This window comes from Eupeodes corollae, chromosome 1 (genome assembly GCF_945859685.1).
Source record: "Eupeodes corollae chromosome 1, idEupCoro1.1, whole genome shotgun sequence".
In the NCBI taxonomy this organism is placed as follows: domain Eukaryota; kingdom Metazoa; phylum Arthropoda; class Insecta; order Diptera; family Syrphidae; genus Eupeodes; species Eupeodes corollae.
Genome location: NC_079147.1, coordinates 289,396,388 through 289,416,023, shown reverse-complemented (window position 1 = coordinate 289,416,023; position 19,636 = coordinate 289,396,388). Strand labels below are relative to the sequence as shown.

The 19,636-nt window shown below is 30.3% G+C and overlaps 2 protein-coding genes across 2 annotated transcripts in view; both read left to right on the top strand.

Moving 5' to 3' along the window:
* The first annotated feature begins 5,418 nt into the window (after positions 1–5,418).
* Positions 5,419–7,802, top strand: LOC129951275 (uncharacterized). The gene is made up of 9 exons (XM_056063359.1): positions 5,419–5,537; positions 5,607–5,804; positions 5,875–6,014; positions 6,208–6,243; positions 6,548–6,743; positions 6,808–6,935; positions 7,159–7,191; positions 7,315–7,350; positions 7,672–7,802. The coding sequence occupies exons 1-9, from the start codon at positions 5,419–5,421 to the stop codon at positions 7,800–7,802; spliced, it is 1,017 nt and encodes a 338-aa protein (XP_055919334.1).
* A 10,026-nt stretch (positions 7,803–17,828) lies between these two features.
* The window catches only part of LOC129939655 (hemocytin), a 32,586-nt gene continuing 30,778 nt past the window's right edge, over positions 17,829–19,636 (top strand). Inside the window, exon 1 of the mRNA XM_056047754.1 lies at positions 17,829–17,976. Coding sequence (XP_055903729.1) covers positions 17,888–17,976 — 89 coding nt within the window. The 5' untranslated portion in view covers positions 17,829–17,887. The remainder of the gene's footprint in view (positions 17,977–19,636) is intronic.

Sequence of the window (19,636 nt, the reverse complement as noted above, 5' to 3'; positions counted from 1 at the left end):
TGGTTCTTGAGCTATGGACGACGAAAAAAACGTACGGACTTACGAACGTACGTACACACGTACGCAAAGACTTTTAAAATCTTTTATTTCGACTCTAGGGACCTTGAAACGTCGAGAAATGTCAAAATTTTCAATTTGACAAATCGGACCCATTACAATAACTTCCTAAGGGAAGTTAAATATTTGTTTTTATTGAACCAAACACATACTACTAAAGAACCGTCATTTTATTTTATTTTAATTTTCTCTGGAACTCAAAAACCGTTTCGAAAATTTTTTTCTCCATAAAAGCTCTTATAGTGGTTTAATGGTATTTGATAATCAAAAATATCAACAATTTTGAAAACTGGTTTACATTTTTTTTACAGAAAATTTATATAAAATGTAAATCAGTATTTTGCAAATAAATTTAAATCATATAAAATTTGTTTAAAATCTAACGATATCGGAAAACTAAAGTTTTTTTTTGAGAAATGAAATTGCATTAAATTTTTGATGAGGACCTTAATTTGTTAGTTTATTTTTAAACCTTAAATTAATTCAAATATTCATTTATTGCAAGTAATCATTATAAATTTCACAAATGTTTTTATGAATTTTTTTAAGCGTTGGTTAAGCCGTCAGCTCGACTGGTAACTTTAAAATTATGTAAGTATAAAATTGAACAAGTACATAAGTATAATGGTATAAAATTAAAAAAGGAAATAAGGTATTATTTGATTGTATAAATATTTGCATTATATGATTTATGTATATTCTGTTATTATAAGAATTCTGCAGTTGTAGCTAGCTCTTTTAAATTTAACAAGATTCGCCCAATTTGATCTAATTAAAATTTCAATCGTTTCCTGTACTGATAGAAATGGTTAAAGCATACTCTTCTTTGTTGTTTAAAAATTGGACGCACACTGATAAAATGAAAGCAATCTTCTTTGGCTCTCAAGTTACATAAATTGCAAAAATGATCAAAGCTTCCGGTATATGGTTTTCCATTTAAATGTAAAAGCTTCCATCTTAATTTAAAAATTAGGGAAATATCTTTATAGGAGATAGAATCTTGGAAGAAGTTCTTGCCAAAGAAGTTAAAATTATAGAACGAGTTGTATTTCACTGACTGATATGTGTCAATTATATCTGGGTTGATTTGAATAAGATTTTTAAAATATTCAGACAGATCATCTGCAGAAAGTTGTATGGATTGAAAATAGGTTTTCTTAATGAAGCAGATTTTCTTACACTTCTCATTCGCTTGTATGTAACATTTTTGAATTTGATCACAAGATCATCTGCGGAAGGCTTTCAATAGTTCGAATGATTTTTTTCTGGCTGTAAAACATTCTTGTTTTTGAAGTGGGGTTAATTGCAGAAGATCTTTTGGATTCTTTTTATTGAGTTGTGAGTGGGGAAGTTGACAAATTAGTTGAATCTTAATAGTGTTAATATATTTCTAAATTTGAGTTTTCCATTTTAATCGGGGCATTAAACTAAGGAATCTCTGTTGTGGTTTAAAGTAAGATTTCCATTCAATCACTAATGGCATATGATCAGAAAATTGTTCACTCAAAACTTCAAATTTGTGTCACCTTCCGTGCATCTATTTAAAAAAATACTATCATACGTTTGTAGAATTTCTAATAATCTCATTCCGTTTTGATTGTAGACATTATCCTTAGATGTTCTATTATTATAATATAACAATTTATAAATAGGCTAAAAACGAAATTTCTCGTCAATTGCCCGGTTTAACTTAACTTCAACTGAAGACAATGTTCCGGATTCATTTAATACATTACAAATTCCAATTATACCTGCCTCTGCTGGTGATATAATCGCTGCTGTTGGTGATGTTCCTGAAAATATTGTTCCCGATAATGCTGTTTCATCTGTTCCTCAAAGAACGCTAAGTAAAAGTATTGATAGTTTATCTTATTATTACCAAAATGTTGGTGGTCTTAGAACTAGATTAGATAATATATTTCTTGCTTTTTCCTCTTTAACTTATGGCATTATAATTTTAACAGAAACTTGGTTATCTGATAATCATTTAACAACTGAATGTTTTTCAAATAATTATACTGTTTTTAGAAAAGACAGATGTTATTAAAAGACAGGTATGGAAAGAGTAGGTGGAGTTCTGATTGCGGTCCGTGCCACTCTGGCGTGTAGGCTAGTTGAATTAGATTCAAACTCCACTATTTCAGACCTTGATATTGATCAACTTATTGTTTGTATAAAAACAGGTGAATCTGAATTATTTGTTTTTGTACGCTACATTCCTCCAAAGAGTAATTTAGATTATTATAATATTCATTTAAATAACTCAAAATCAGTTTTAGAAAATCTTAAATTTTCACAACATGCATTATTTACAGGAGATGACAAGTGCTTAACTACCTATAATGTTTCAACTGAAATATAATGTACAATAAAAGACTTCTTTGGTCAATGTAATTTAATCCAAATTCGCAGTTTAATTGCCTTAATCGAATTCTTGATTTGATTTTTGTTGATAATGATTTTCATATTTGTATCGATAACTGTAATTTCCCAGTTATTGCAAATTCAATTCATCATATAGCTATTGATGGAAATATTCATTTCTATCAATATATAAAGAAAGTAACTAACGAACAAAATATTTCATATGATTTTCGAAAAGCTAATTATGACGGTATGGTTGATTATCTTTTGTCTTTTTCTTGGAATGACATTCAAATTATATAAATCTGATAAAAATAATTCTGAGCTTCGCGCAAACTATCTAAATCTTCAACGAGAATTCGATATTCTCAATAAATTCTTATATCGAAATTACATTTTTTCTATTGAATGTGACATCAAATGAAATTAAATCGGACTATTTTCAATCGGTTTACTCTTTAGATACTCCGCCTATCCAGAAACTACCTTATGTGAGTAGGTTGGTCAATATAGGTTCTTTAGTTTTTATTCCTTTTGAAGAAGAAGAGGTTTTATCTAAATGCTAATAAAAGTGAAGGGCCTGATGGGATCCCTGCTATTTTGTTTAAAAAATGTGGTATTGCAATAGCTCAACCACTTTCGTGGATTTTTAATCTTTCAATGGCCAAAGGGCAATTCTTGGATTGCTAGAAGTTTCATTCTTATCGCCAATTTTCAAATCGGGCTCGAAGCAGGATGTAACCAATTACAGACCCATTTGTTAAATTTCTTGCATTCCAAAAGTATTTGAAAAGTTAGTTTGCAACAGGTTAACTGTGTTATTTCATAACCATATTTCGGTTTCTCAACATGGGTTTGTAGCAGGGAAATCAACCGCAACAAATTTAGCCTTAATAAGCAATAACATTATTACAAATATGAAAAAAGGGTTGCAAACAGGTGTTATTTTTACAGATTTTGCAAAGGCATTTGACAGAGTTAAACATAAAATCTTAATAAACGAACTTACTTCTCTAGGTATTCACTCTTCCCTACTAAAGTGGCTTGAATCATATTTAGCTGGTAGAATTCAAATAGTAAAAGTTGATAGCTCGCTCGAAATATATCTCGGTCCCATCTGGTGTTCCACAAGGAAGCCATTTGGGTCCATTAATATTCTTGTTATTTGTAAATGATGTACCTGATATTTTTCATAATTCAAACTGCCTTATTTTCGCGGATGATCTCAAACTTTATCGTGAGATTTCTTGTCAAGCCGACTGTGTTCTTCTTTTCGAAGATCTGTTAAGGCTCGATAATTGGTGCAAGCCAAATCACCTACTGTTAAATGCCTCTAAATGTCAAATCATGTAGTAGTGTTTCCGACGTTCTAATCCCATATTGTTTGATTATACTATCTACCATGTAAGTTTAGAGCGTGTAACAAGAAAGAAGGATCTAGGAGTAAATTTTGGATACTAAACTTTCTTACCGCACTATGAATATATCATGAGCAGAGCAAATCAAATGCTTGGTTTCTTTAAAAGAAACACCAAGGAATTCTCAGATTCATATACATACCTTAAAATCTTTGTACAATTCACTAGTAAGGTCAGTTCTTGAATACTGTAGTATTATTTGGAACCCTTATTACAATAATTCAATAGACAGAATTGAAAAAGTTCAGAAACATTTTACAAGGTACGCATTTTAGAAGCTAAACTGGAGGATTATAAGGCCTACTTATTAAACGCGATGCTTATTATTTGGTATGCAATCTCTTTATGATCGTATGACTTATTTTTCAGTAAAGTTTATAAGAGACATTGTAACATTTCATATCAATTGTCCTCCTCTACGAAGACAAGTTAACTGTGTAAATGCACCCTCTAGAACTACACGCTACCGGTTTCATTTGTATGAGCAGTTTCATTGTACAAATTATGGCAGGAATGAACCCATTACGCGTTGCACAAGAGAAGTTAATATGCAATAGGATTGATTTTAATCTTGATGTTTCGAGAGAATCATTCAAAAAATATGTTTTAAATAATATTTAAACTGTAACATCCAAAAAAATGTTAAGACTTAATATTTTTTTTAAATCATTAAATTGTATTTATTAATTGTAAATTATAAATAAAAATGTAATATTAATTTATTTATATTAGTTTATTTCCACCAACAATTATAGTATATTTTGTATTAGTATCTAGTCTATAAGATTGTAATCTTTTTGATTAAATAAACTAAACTAAACTAAACTGATAATAATTTAATAGTGCTTACATTATAAATACTATTTCAAACAGACTGTCCTTGGACGAAGCTCATTTTTATTTAAGTAGTAACATTGACAACTAAAACTATATATTTGTTGGACTGATGAATGAGAATTATACTCCAGAAACAATGATTTATAATGATCAATCCGGAGCATATGATCTTTAATGCACAGCATTTTCACTTAAATTGTAAAAAGAGGTTTTAATTTAGGAAATAATTTAAAAAAAGATTGATTTTACTGATATAATTTTTTGGAATCATATTACTAAACACAATTTGAAGTTAGTAAAAAAAAAAATAATAATATAATTTTAAGACTATTTTCAAGAGTGAAAAAAAAATTATAATACACAGAATTTCATATCTTAGTTTTTGCATTTCAAAATATTTGGAAATAAATCAAATTCCAACAAAACCAACTTAGACCTATTCAAAGCTTGAAAAAAAAACAAACATTTGTATTTACATATCATGCGGACCTTCCCAAAAAACATGATTAAAAATAAACTTCTGATAAAACATTTGATGAAAAAAAACTGTTGAATGGAAGTCAGTGGTTTTTGAGATATATTTTTTTTTAGATCATTATACTTTTTTGTTAAGCCTTCCAACTGATAAAATGTATTACATTAAGTATAAATAGAAGTGACAAAGTTTACGAAAACTTATTTCAATCATATAAGTTCAACGTTTTATGTGTTGAAACAACACCTTAAAATCTAATTAATTAGAATGGCTTCATATACATTTATACTACCGATAATATTGTGTATGTTTTGTGTCTTATATTGTGTCGGAAGATCTATTGTGTATGAAGACGATGATGATTACGACTACGATATAGTTACGGAGTAAGCTTCTTCCCCTCGAAAAATAAAAATAAAGATTGATATGAAATATTTATTGCTTTCTAATTTCAGACCTCCAAAACGTGTTTTAGATATGTCTGCTTGCGAAAAACCATGCCTTAATAATGGAACATGTGTTGAACCTGGTGTATGTCAATGTCCTGAAAATATTGCAGGAACACAATGTGAATTAGATTACAACTGGAGATGTGAAAAGCTTGATTCTTTTGAAAATGCTTATTTGATGTGCTCTGACTTATTTAACACTGGGTGAGTATGTAAATCACATAAATGTTTTTATTTTTTTATAAATTTTCTTGGTTTTTGAATTTATTTAAAGGGATTTGAAATGTTATGTAAGTTGTGATTCTGGATATAAGACGATTGATGGTAGACCTGCTACATATCTCACATGTTTAAATAAAAAATGGTATATGAAATCAAGAAAGGATGGAAAATTATACGAGCCTAAATGTCAAAGTGAGTGACGAATACAAATTCCAGTTTAAAACTAGAAATAATATTCAAAACTATTACAAATTAATTTTCTTCTATTAATTTTAAAGAAATTAAAGACTTGAAATTACTGAAGTTTTTTATAAAACAATCATACAACTTATATCTATTTATTCTTATGAAGTTGTAAAATTTGTTTTTGTTTACATTTTTACAGATCCAAATGTGATCGAAGAAGCTAGCTCAGTTAAACGTAAGTGAAATTTAAAAATATTCAAAAATTGTGTTTAACAAAAAGCTAACTTTTCAGATTTAATTTTACTGCATTCTCAAAAATTAAAACATATATTTATTCATTAATTAAATGTTTCACTTGTGACAAACAATATTTTCTTTTTTTCTAAATGTCACATTCAAAATTTTTAATTAATATTAAAAAATATAATTCGTAGCTTATCATAAAATATTGAAATTTTAAGATTTTAACAAAAACAATTACATGTATTTATTTTTGAATTTATTCGAAATAATTTGTTATGTACATTGATTATTTATAGAGACCAAAAATGAAACTATCTGCAATCCACCATGTCAGAATAATGGAATTTGTTCGGAATCAGGTGTTTGCCAATGCCCTGAAAATGTTAAAGGAACACATTGCGAACTAGATTTTAATTCGAAGTGTGATGAATCTGGACAGCTGGGTGAAGTTTCTTATATCAACTGTGCCAATGGTCAAATCAAAAATGACAAGTACATGTAATTTTTTGTTTTAAAATCGAAACCAAAAATTGACAATAGAATATTTTGTTTCTAGGTCAGTTAGGTGTCAAATATATTGTCTTGATGGGATGTTTGAAAGTGATCTCTACTGTCTAAATAAGAAATGGAACATGAAGACATCGGAATCAGAAGATGAATATAAAATTCCCACAAAATGCGAAGGTAATTCGAACAATTCTTTTTGAAATTTCAAAAGTTCTTATCGCTTGAAGAAAATAAAAAATATATTTAAAAAAGTCAAGGAAAAGAAAATAAAACAAATCATTTTTTTAAATATGAAATAAGCTTTATATTTAACTTTCATTAGATATGTCTTTAATTTAATGTTTTAATTTTGTATTTAAATAAAATTAAACTAAATTTCTTAATATTATATTTTTTTCAGATCTTAGACAACAATTCAAGTGGAAGACAACTTGTAAGTAAATTTAGAACATATTTTTTCTTAGATATGTGAAAAGCAAACATTGAATTCTTTTATTCTGTGATTAAATGAAAAAATTGATTAATATTATAATTATACACCTCTTTATTATTGCAGCAACTACAGCATTTGCAGATCAGTCTACTACATTATGTAAGTTAAAATTGGCAAAAAATAAATGTTTGAAGTCTGTTATACAAAAGACTGGTTTCCCTCAGAACACAATATTCAATTTCAATTAATTTTTGTATGGTAAATATTTATATTCATGTTTTTATTTAATGAAATTACAATTACAAATTACTTTAAAATTGCAATTACTTAAAAATTTAATTTACTTTAATAAAATTATTAATTAAGATTAAAATTATAATTAAGATTCGTGATTTTTTGTTTTGGATATTTAATTCATTAACCAAATATTTTATTTCGACATGCAAATGTTAATCTATAAGTATTATAAATATTTTTCAGATTCTATGGACTATAAGACATCTGAATATGATATCAGCTCTGACACTCCAATAAACAAAAATGATCTTAAAACCGAAGTGTCAACTTTAGATAAAAAGTCCCCAAACATCTTATCAGACAATAGTTTATAACAGAAGTTTTAAAAAGAAAGAAAAACACACAAATATTTAGTACATAAAAACCAACATTTGTAATTATTTTTTTATTATTTAATAAGTTTAAAACTTACCTTTTTAACATGTATTTTATTTAAAAAAGATAAACTTTTGTGATAGACGTTTGCATTAACAGTTTATACAGAAATATATTTTATACGTGCAAATATCGATGATAGTTTTATAAAATGTAGTGGTGCTGTAGTGTTTATCATAAAAAAGTATAATGCAAAAATATGTTTCTTAAAGTTTTGGTATGAGCACATGAGATATAAGCTTTAAGGAATAAGTAGTAAGCATAAGCACCAGTGGCGGTTCCACAGAGAAAGGTCTTTCGGGCTCACAGAGTGTAGATCGATAAGGAAAGATTTTATCTGCATATTTTTAACTTACCGTATAGAGTTATTGTAAACGGTCCTATCTTCGAATTGAAAACTCTGACATTTTTCGACGTTTCAAGGTCGATAGAGTCGATACGAAAGATTTTAAAACAGATGTTTGTGCAAGAATGTGTACGGACGTTCGTACTTCCGAATGTTCACTACGTTTTTTTCGTCGCCCATAGCATAATAACCAGAAGAGATATCGACTTCAAATGAAATTTGTTATACAGACAATAATGAAGAAAGATGTAGAAAGGACTCTCAAAAAAATTGAGCCATTGTTTTTCTTACCATAGCGATTTAAAAAAAAGGTGAACATTTTGGTTAGCCCTAAATATCTCACGAACCAATAACGTAAGAGACTTGCATTATATTTAATATTATAATATTGTACCGTGATAAGAAACAAGTATATAAACGGTTTTTATAAATCAAAAAACTAAAACAATATGTTTTTCACCTTGAAAATATTATGAACCAAAAACGAAATTATCTCCAAAAAATTTTAGGCAACCAAGCATAACGTTTTTAACATCTGATAAAATTTTGCTAAAAATCGAATTATCATTTTTTTTTGTTAAATAAAAACCTAAAAAAGCATCACTCAAAATTTGTAAAAATTAATTTTGACCCAAATATCATTTCAAAAATTTGAGACTATGGCTTCATCCGAAATGTGTCTTATAAGAAATATTGTTTACAATATTCGGTAAAATTTTTAGAAAAATCAAATTGACAGTTTAAAAGAACTAAAAATTATTAAAAATTTACTTTCGACTCAAATATCTTTTCAAAAATTTAAAATATTGGCTTAGAACTAATTTTATCTCACATAAAATATTGTTTTTGATATTGAAAAAATTTTGTATAAAAATCCAACAGTTCGTTTTTGCATAAAAAAATAAAATCTAAAATTAGTACTCAAATTTAGTAAAAATTGATATTCGGTTCTCGATATCATATGTGAACAAAAGAAGATATTGACTTAAAATTGACTTCATTCATACAAATTGTATTTTTTTATATAAGAAACTAGCGGATCGGTACGTGCTTTGCTACGTATAAGGCATAGTAATAGAAAAAAAATTATTATTAAGTTAATTTATTCAAACAAAAAAATATTTCAAATTGCTAGCTATTTAAAAGTCCGAATGAACTAAATGATATATTGTTTATTTTATATTTATCAGCAAAGAGTGAAAACTAAAAAATAAAAAGAATTGGGTAGTCTTACTATAGTGGGTCTGTATGGGTTAGTCTAAAACAGTTCCATAAACTATATTTTTAGTTTTTCCATTTTGAGCATAAATAAATAAACAGTTGGGGATACCGACTCTGCAACAGGCAACAAAAAGTTGGTCATGTGAAAACATGATTCCTCCAAATTGACACCACAAACGTGAAGTGTTTGCCCTTGGGCCTTATTTATGAACTTCGCAATTGATAAACGCACAGGATATTGTAATCTTTTGAATTCAAATGTCATGTCAGTTGGAATTATAGGGATACGCGGTATCAAACACACTTCTGCTTTTCATTTACCAGTTAAGACTGTAGTTTCAATCAAATTTGGCAATAACTTTTTCACTGCCAATCTGGTGGATAAATATTTCGCAATAATATAACCGAGGCACCAAAGTTCAGATTCAAGCACACATGGCAGTTACGATTGAATTTGAAAAATAATGGCATTGATATGATTGTTTTTTGCTTCGAAAATGGTGCGTTCTCTCAACCAATCGGAAAAACACATTAAATCAACTCATCTATAGATTGCGCAATTGTACAAAAATTGTTCGGTAAAGTGATCAATCCGTTGGTACTGTCGATTGGTATTTTGCCATCACCAATTTCTAACAATTGTTTTGATAACACATGAACAGTTGCATCATTATGAGGTGAATACGCATATTAATGTTGTGATGACTGATGACTTCAAACAGGCGTTTATTTCATCAGTAGGAGGAATTTAAGGCAATTTTTGACGAAAGTCCCCTGACAGCAACATCAAGCACCACCAAAGCAGTTGTTAATTACTGCATAAATCTTGCATTGTTCGATTAAATGCATTCATCCCATAAAAAAATTGACGTTAATCGCAGAACTTTTGCCATAGCAGAATTTCTCGAAATATTGCAAGTTGGAGTTTCAATCACCCGTACATTCAATGGCAATTTTAATGCAGAGTGTGCGGTCCGACCAATTTCTAATATTGTACCAGCCATTCCCGAAGATGCAAGTGCCAATGCAATTTTCTTTTCCGATCTAATAGTCGCTAAAATCAATGATACAACAGAAGTTTTGCCTGTACCACCAGGTGCTTCCAAGAAATATAATCCTCTACTATTAAAAACAGCTTGCATGATTGTGTCATATACATGTTTTTGTTGAATATTAAATTTGGTTATATTCGATTGTTCAAATAAACTTTAATCATTAGAATTGAACTCCTGCTCACGTTGCAATTCACGATCAAAAAAATCATGTATCTCACGATTTGGTGCTGTCATACCCAATTGTTCTAATGCTTTATTTACAATCGTTAGACACATGTCTTCAATTATTATTACAGCTTCGTTGTACATTTCCAACGTAATCAACAAATTGGGATTTCTTTAAGTATAAGTACAAATTGTTTGTATATGGGAGTTTAGAAAGATGTTGACCTTAAATCTTTTCAAGATTTTTTATTAATTTTCCTTACGTACAAACCTTCTCTGGACTTCCACGAATAATTCAAGACCAAAATTAGCCAAATCGGTAAAGGCACTGTTGAGTTATAATACTGCAACGAAAAGTGGCATTGATTTTTATGATTTGGCACTTGCATCTTCGGGAATTGCTGCTACATTATTAAAAGGTGGTCGGACCGCACACTCTGCATTAAAAATTGCCATTGAATGTACGGGTGATTGAAACTCTAACTTGCAAATATTTCGAGAAAATCCGCTATGGCAAAAGTTCTACGATTCAGTTCAATTATTTTATGGAATGAGTGCACAATGGCGAATACAAAATCGATAAAAGTATTTAATCGTATAATGCAAGGTTAACGCGGTAATCAACAGCTGTTTTGGTGGTGCTCTGATATTGCTGTCAGGGGACTTTCGTCAAACATTTCCTGTCATTCCTGAATTAACTCCCACTGATGAAATAAACGCCTGTTTGAAGTCATCAGTTCTTTATAGATATGTACGAAAATTGACACTGAACATTAATATGAGTATTCACCTACATAATGATGCACCTGCCCTTGAGTTAGAAATTGGTGATGGCAAAATACCAATCGACAGTACCAACGGATTGATCACTTTGTAAAACTGAGCAATCTATAGATGAGTTGATTTAATGCGTTTTTCCGAATATTCTTCAGAATTACAGAAATCATGATTGGTTGAGAGAACGCACCATTTTAGCACCGAAAAACATTTATATCAATGTCATTTATTTTAAAATTCAAGCAAAACTGCCAGGTGTAGTCACTACATATAAATCAATTGACAGTGTTATGAATCAAGATGAGGCAATGAATTATCCAATTGAATATTTAAATTCATTGAAACTGACTGGTATACCACCGCTTTGCTTGAATCTGAAAATTGGTTCTTTGATTATATTATTGCGAAACATTAATCCACTAAAACTGTGTAATGGCATCAGATTGGCAGTGAAAAAGATATTGCCAAATTTGATTGAAGGTACAGTCTTAACTGGTAAATGAAAAGGAGAAGTGTGTTTGATACCGCGTATCCCTATAATTCCAACTGACATGACATGTGAATTCAAAAGATTACAATGTCCTGTGCGTTTATCATTTGCGAAGTTCATAAATAAGGCCCAAGGCCAAACACTTCACGTTTGTGGTGTCAATTTCGTGGAATCGTGTTTTTCACATGGCCAACTTTATGTTGCCTGTTCCAGAGTCGGTACACCCTATTTATTTATTCATGCTCAAAAAACTAAAAATATTGTTTATCCAACTGTTTTAGACTAACCCATATAGATAGACCCAACATAGTAAGAGTACCCAATTTTTTTTTATTAATATGAGTTATACGTAGCGAAGGACGTACCGAGCCGCTAGTTTATTATATTTTGTGATACTAATAAATTGTAGAAATCTGCACCTAAATGCTACTGTTTCGTTAAATTCAAGAAACAAGCTAATTTCTTTCAATTTTTAAGTTTAAGTGAATTGTTTTTAATCAAAATATTTGGAAAAGGATTACTCAAAACAGACATTTTTTAGAATTTGTCTACTAGCATCAAAAACAATCTACGAGGAAGCAGATTCAAATTGGTAGTAATAATAGACTCCTAGAAATTGAATATAAAAAGTAAATTCGTTATATAAAATTTTGTTTTATTTTTCTTGGAAAGAAGATCAAATTTTGGTATTAATATTTCTGTCGCTTTTTACCATTTATTTTATATATTATAATTTTGGAAAAAACTACGTTTCAACACATGTCTAACATACTGCATGAAATTCGCCCAAAACCCCTCTTAACTATTGCACTTTAGCTCTTAAGTAGGGTTTATTTATAAAACTATTGGAAATTTGAAATGATTTCGTGTGTAGGCAGTCGTCAATTAAGCCCTTGAAAAATCTAAATGCAAAGTTAACATACATAGATATTATTTTATTTTAATTTTCTCAGTATCCTTCACAGAAAATTGAAGTACATTTTCAACAGGTGCCCAAAAACTCGTCTCTGTGCTTGAATGCCTGGATATGCCCTTGATAAGCACCAATATTAAGGCAGCTTTAGATTAAGGACCGATAAATAAAGCTATGCACAAAATTCAATTATCATAGTCATATTAACATTATTATGAAAAAATAAAGATTGCCTAATATTTCACACCAAATCGAACTAAATTGAATTGAATTGTGTAATGAAATCTTCTATAGAATAATATTTGATTCAATAAAAACAAGCAAACATCCTGTAAAGTAAATACAAAAATGTCCACTTTCATTCGTCACCGTGTTTCAATGCGATTATGAGGGAATTACGTTTACGTTTTCTTAAGAAAATATTTTATGTTTTTTTCTTAGTTCACATTATAGAAAGATATAAGAAAAACTTAATTTTCTAGTAAACAAAATGATTTTGTTTATTTGCTTTTAAGAAACTGACTAAGTAATAAGCAACAATACATAATTGAGTGATGCAGATAATTATTTGATGTAATATTTTGTATACGATAAGAAAACTTTCAACTTAAGAAATTGTAAACAAGTTGTAAAGATCGAAGTATGTATATTGTTGTTTACATTCAAAAAAATGTATAGTGCATAAAAGTGATGTTGGTATTTTCTAGGGAAGTTAGATAAAAAACAAATTCCGGCTATGGAAATTCCAATAAGACAGAAAGTTTGACGTTTGTTTTCGGAAATGAGCAATACCTTTGTAATGTACATTTAAAAATGTCATAGCTACAAAAAGGCCGAGATCTGAGGGATTATTTTCCTGGAAGATTTCGCCGAAAATGCGTTTATTTTGGTGTTTTTGGACTTGCGGAAAATCTGGTAACAGTAGAAAGGCCTTGGCTTACTTCTTGAAAAAAAAAAAACAAAACAAAAAGAAACACTTTAAGAACCACTCTAATAAACCGACATTAATTTTTATGTTCCATTTTTTGCAGCAGTATTTTCCGGAAACTTATCGTATCTGAATTTTTGCAAATTTCTATTTTTTGTCGTTCATTTTTATTTAAAAATTTTATCTGTAGTACTTCTTTAAATAAAAAAATGGCAGTCTTGATAAGAAAGTAACAATATATGATTATAAAAAATATGGTTTTTAAAAGAAGTATCCATCTTTGGACCTATGCTAATACGTGCAGGAAAGTATTTTAAGAACAATTTTTTTTATTTATTTTTGTGTTTTCCTAATCTTAACTTTTTTTTTTAATTAGTTGCTTGGGTAATTACAAGCAAAACTCGAGTTTCTAACACAAATGAAGGTAAAAAGTCGTAAAGTAAAAAGTATTAAAACATTTCTTAAAAATGATTTTCTTAAAGCAATGAAGTCCTATTGATTTGTGTGCTTATAAATATGAATTTAAGTAAAGAGCTCTGAAAATTCGTCTTATTTTGGACCTGAGCAAGCTTAGAGGGGAACGTTTTCTGATCTGAATTTACACAAAAGAAATTATATTCTTTTCTTTATACCGTTGAGGGATTTGTATAAAAAAGGTCCAACACACTGAGGTATAGTTTTTATTATTAATACAAATTAAATAAATATTTATCGGTTGAGAATTTTGTTTGATTGTTCTCTCGATAATTTATCCGATATTCATGATTCCAATTTGACCGTTTTTCTCAAAATCTACCAATTGTACGAAAAATATGCATTATAATGTTTTCGTATGATTTGAGAACAATTAAAGTGGTGATTCTCATCGGCTTTGTTGATCTTTTTGATGATTAAATGAAAAGAGTTTTCATCTACGGAGAAGAATCAGATGAAAACTCTTTTCATTTAATCATCAAAAAGATCAACAAAGTTCTCAAATCAAACATCAACTCGGTCAAAATTATAAATCATTATAATGTTTTCTACAATTACATAGATTACTTACTTACTTACTTAAGGTGGCGCTACAGTCCGGACGGACCTGAGCTTCAACCAACATGCGTCTCCATCCAGCTCGGTCCCTATCTAACTGTCTCCAGTTTCGCACGCCAAGTTGGTTGAAGTATTCACCCAACTGCTTGCACCACCTGAGTGGCGATCTTCCACTACTGCGCCGTTCATCAGGATTGGATTCCAAGACCTGCCGGGCTGAAGCGTACACGATCCAGAAATCTAAGTTGCTGGACTTTAAATCTGTTAACTAGGTCAGTGTCGCTGTGCAGCCCGTACAATCGTCGTTATATCCTTTATTCTCCATCTTTGCATACGGGACCAAAAATCACCCGAAGATTTTTCTCTCGAAGCATATTACGGCGCTCTCATCATTCTATGACAGGGTCCAGGCTTCTGCGCTATAAATGAGAACCGGTATGCTGAGTGTCTTATGGAGGGAGATTTTAGATGCTCGACAGAGGACTTTACTTCTCAAATGCCTTCTAAGTCCAAAGAAGCAGCTATTTGCAAGAGTTATTCTTCGTTTGATTTCAGCGATGGTGTCGTTGTCTGTGTTTATAGCGGTGCCTAGGTAGGCAAAGTCTTTAACTACCTCAAAGTTATATCTGTCCATGGTGACGTTTTTCTCAAGACGTGTTGGTCAAATTCCTTTTTGATGACAGCATATTTTTGGTCTTGCTCTCATGGACCACTTAACAAATTTTCTTCGCTTCCGTCGCAATGGTCAAAAACGCTCCACTGACATCACGCTTTGATCTTCCAATTATGTCAATATCATCTGCGTATCTGAGTAATTGGATGGACCTTTGGAAGATTGTGCCTCTAGTGTTTACGGTTGAGTTTTGAACAATTGTTTCCAGAACGATGTTGAAGAAGTCGCATGACAGTGCATCGCCTTGTCTAAAATCTTTTTTGACATCAAATGCATCGGAGAGATTTTTTCCGATCTTGATAGAGCAGCGTGCATTCTCCATCGTTATTTTGCACAAACGGATAAGTTTGACAGGAATGCCAAAACTAGTCATTGCTTTATGGATGCTGTCATACGCGGCTTTAAAATCGATAAAGAGATGATGGATATCGATTAGAAGTTCCTATGTTTTTTCCAAGATGTGCCGTAGTGAGAATATTTTTTCGATAGTGGATTTTCCTGGTCTGAAGCCACACTGATAAGGACGAACGGCTTCAGACGTTCACATAATACGGCAGAGAGGATCTTATATGCAAAGGAGACTGGTGCCTCTGTAGTTGGTGCAATTTAGAGGGTCTCCTTTCTTATGTATCGGGCACACTATGCTGATATTCCACTCATCGTGCATGCTTTCTTTCGAACATATTTTGCAGATGATTTGGTGCATGCTCCCTACCAAGTCATCGCCTGCTGCTTCAAATAGTTCGGCAGCGATCCCGTCAGTTCCAGCCGCTTTGTTCGACTTCAGTTCGTCGAGGTCGGGTAGGCGGAATTGTTGATCTGCGTCGCTTAGGTTGAGTGTTTCTATCTCCCTTACAGCGGAATTCGTTTCGTCTTCCATATTCCCAAAATAGACTGCGGTTTTACTACGATGTTCCCCTAATCGTCCTTAAAGGCTTCGGTTCGTGTCTGGTACTCTTGGGAGTTTTTTTACCTTTTGGTAAAATTAACGAACTTCATTCCTGTTGTGACATCCCTTTATCTCCTCGATTGCGCGCTTCTCGTGCTCTCTTTTTTTCCATCTAAGAAGCCGGTGTTCCTTTCTCCTTTTCAGTGCAGCGCTATTTTGTATGCCACTTGTTTCGCTTGCCGGCATTCGTCGTCAAACCAGGGGTTTCGCTGTTGTGGCCGTGTGAAACCTAGCACTTTAGAGGCGGCATCTCTGATGTCTACGAGGCAATGTTGCCACTGGTTTTCAAAGCTTAATAAAGGTAGCATAGGACTCCTTGAGATGTTTCTGTAGACTCGTTCAGAAAAGGACATGACAGTCTCTTGCGATTGTGCCCATCTTACGTCAAAACTTCTCACAGTACTTCAGGCTGTGACGGGAATATCCGTAGTCGTACCTTGGCTACAACTAAGTAGTGGTTCTAGTCTATGTTGGCCCCTTAGAAAGTTCAGAAATCCTCTATACTGGAGATGTGTCGTGCGTTGATCGCAATGTAGAGCACAATTAGATTATTATATAAAAAATGGTAACTGACCAATTAATTCCTTAAAGATTTTGTAATCCTGTACAATTCAAAGAGATTTCAACCAAAATTCATTTTTTTCGAAGTAAGGTCAATTTTGTATCTAATTTTCCTAGACTTTTAAGTCTGAATGACTTTAAACAATACTCACCTTTTAACCTAGAATCCCTTTATTTAGCTTATGTTGGATTCCAAATTGACGTTATCCTAAATAGGAACAGCATCAGCGACACGAGCGTCCTCTTAGTTTTTTTTTTAATTTTCTAAACCAAGATAACAACAATCCATCTATAAAAATAAATTCTACCCATTATCAACTGCGTAACACTTTCAATGTCATGGATCCTTCATATTATGTTAATCATAAAAAAAAGTTTGCAAAATCTTATACTTGGCCTAATTTTTGTTTCGTTTCGTACAAAAACCCAACTTGTACGAAAATACTCTCAGTTTGAGACGATATCATTAAATTTTTGATCGTAAGTTTTTTGTTCTCAGCGAGAAATTAAAAGAGAACGAGAGTTTGTGTACAGTGAGTCAGTTAATAATTCTTATAAAATCTTATACCAAGCAAAATAAGCTTTTTGAGAAATTGTAATTATGTTTGAAGATATTTATATTTATGTATACATATTTCAGTTCTCAAGCTTAGATTAAATTTTTCTTAGAGTATTGTATGGATACAAAAATAACTTGAAATGGTGATAAAACAAAGTACTAATCATTAGATTTAGATATTTTTTGAAAAAGTGGTGGGGACTTTTTATAAAAAGAGGCTGATTAAGCTGCTGAAATTTAGTTGCTGTCGACGTCCCAAACGTTTCCTTTTAATCGTGTTACGGGTTGTCTAATGCAGTAATAAAATAAAATAGAATCCTTATAATCTGTGGCAAAAATATAAAATAAGCCAATTATGGGCTTAAGTGAATTTATAGTGTGGTGTGTGTTATCCTTGCACCTTGTGCTCGGAAATGGTGAAACATCAATCAAGCAAGATGAAATGTAAGTTTTCGTCCTGAAACATAATTTATTCGAAAAAAAGGGAATTTTCTTTTCGTGTTTTTTATTTTGTGGAAACATTACTGTCAAGGACGAAGAACAATAAACATTCGATTTATTTTGATTGTTTAAATATAATCACAGAAATATTAAAAAGAAACAATGAATGAAAACACAATTTATCATAACCAAATGAGTTCATTTTTAACTTAACAATAATTTTATATAAAAAATGGATCAAACTAAACAATAGTTAAAAATAAATAATAATTGTGCAAAGAATTGGATACACTGGATATTATTATTTCAAAAACTGATTTTTATAGAAAAATCAATGCAAAGTCAAGAAAATGAGCAACTTGGGAATAATTTAAAAAATACTCGATTTATTTAACTCATGGATTAGCCTTCTCAGTAAATCCTTTTTATAAAAGAGTTAATATTTTATCATATATAAATTCATAAGAAAAATCAGTATCTAGGATGCAAGGATAAAAAATTAATAAAACTTAAGAACATTTTTGAAAAATCAGTAACTCAAAAATTGTTTCCTGAATTTATTATTGTACCTTTTTTCTTCCATTTTTTTGAATGTAAACTTAAGTATTTTATTCCAATTTGTGCGCTTAGTTTAGTTGTGATCATATTTTATTTAAATAAAAGTTAAAAAAAATTAATGAATTTGGATACTAAACCTAATTTTTTAAATGTTAGTTGTTATTTTTTCAAATGATGTGTTGAAAAATTAGAATTTAAACTTAAAATATTTACATTTTGAACTAATGGCCTTATCTTTCGTTCGTTTATAAAATCTTGAATGTTATTTAACATCACGGTCCTTAATTTGTTTGTTCAAAAATTATTACACATTTTTTAGAAAAAAAAAAACTTGAATAAGAAAACTGCTAATACTACTTAGAATATTAAATCAAAATTATGGCAATTCCTATTCCATCTTCTTAATTGTGTTTATCTTGAATTCCAAAAGCTAAATTAAATTAAAATTATTTCAAGATAAGAACATTCCATAGAAGTAAATTATTTTTATCCAAAAACATTGCATTTTCAATGTCATGGTATCTAATATCTACTTCGCCGAATGGTCTTGCCCTGCTTAAGTAATTTTTATCAATATAAATTCTTGAAGCTATATATAGGCGTTATATATTTTTGCTAAATCTTATTCTTGACCTAAATATTATTCTTCATATTATATTTTATTAAAAATCATGGCCACTGCGAGTGTGTGTATCATATTCACAGGAAATCCCATTACGTGTTTCTTATTTGATTGTGAGATCGTAAATGTGTTCTTTTTTTTAATGAAATTTAACAGAATAAAAAAATGAATGAATTTATCAGTAGAATGAATAAAAATTAAATAAGATCGTGCAGATTTTATGCATTCGTACATTTTATTATAAAAGGAACTATTTTGGGTTGCAAACCATTAGTATACTTCTGCAGTTATCCGGATTTGCAAATTAATTTCATCAACTCGGTTCTATCAATTTTTAGAAATAATCGTATTGTATTTTACTTTGCGTAAGGACAATCCCAACATGGGCTGTAATAAGTCAATAGTGTTATTAGCATTATCCTTGCATTTTGTGCTTGGAAATAGTGAAACAAGCAAAGCGTGAGTTTTATTTCTTTTTAAATA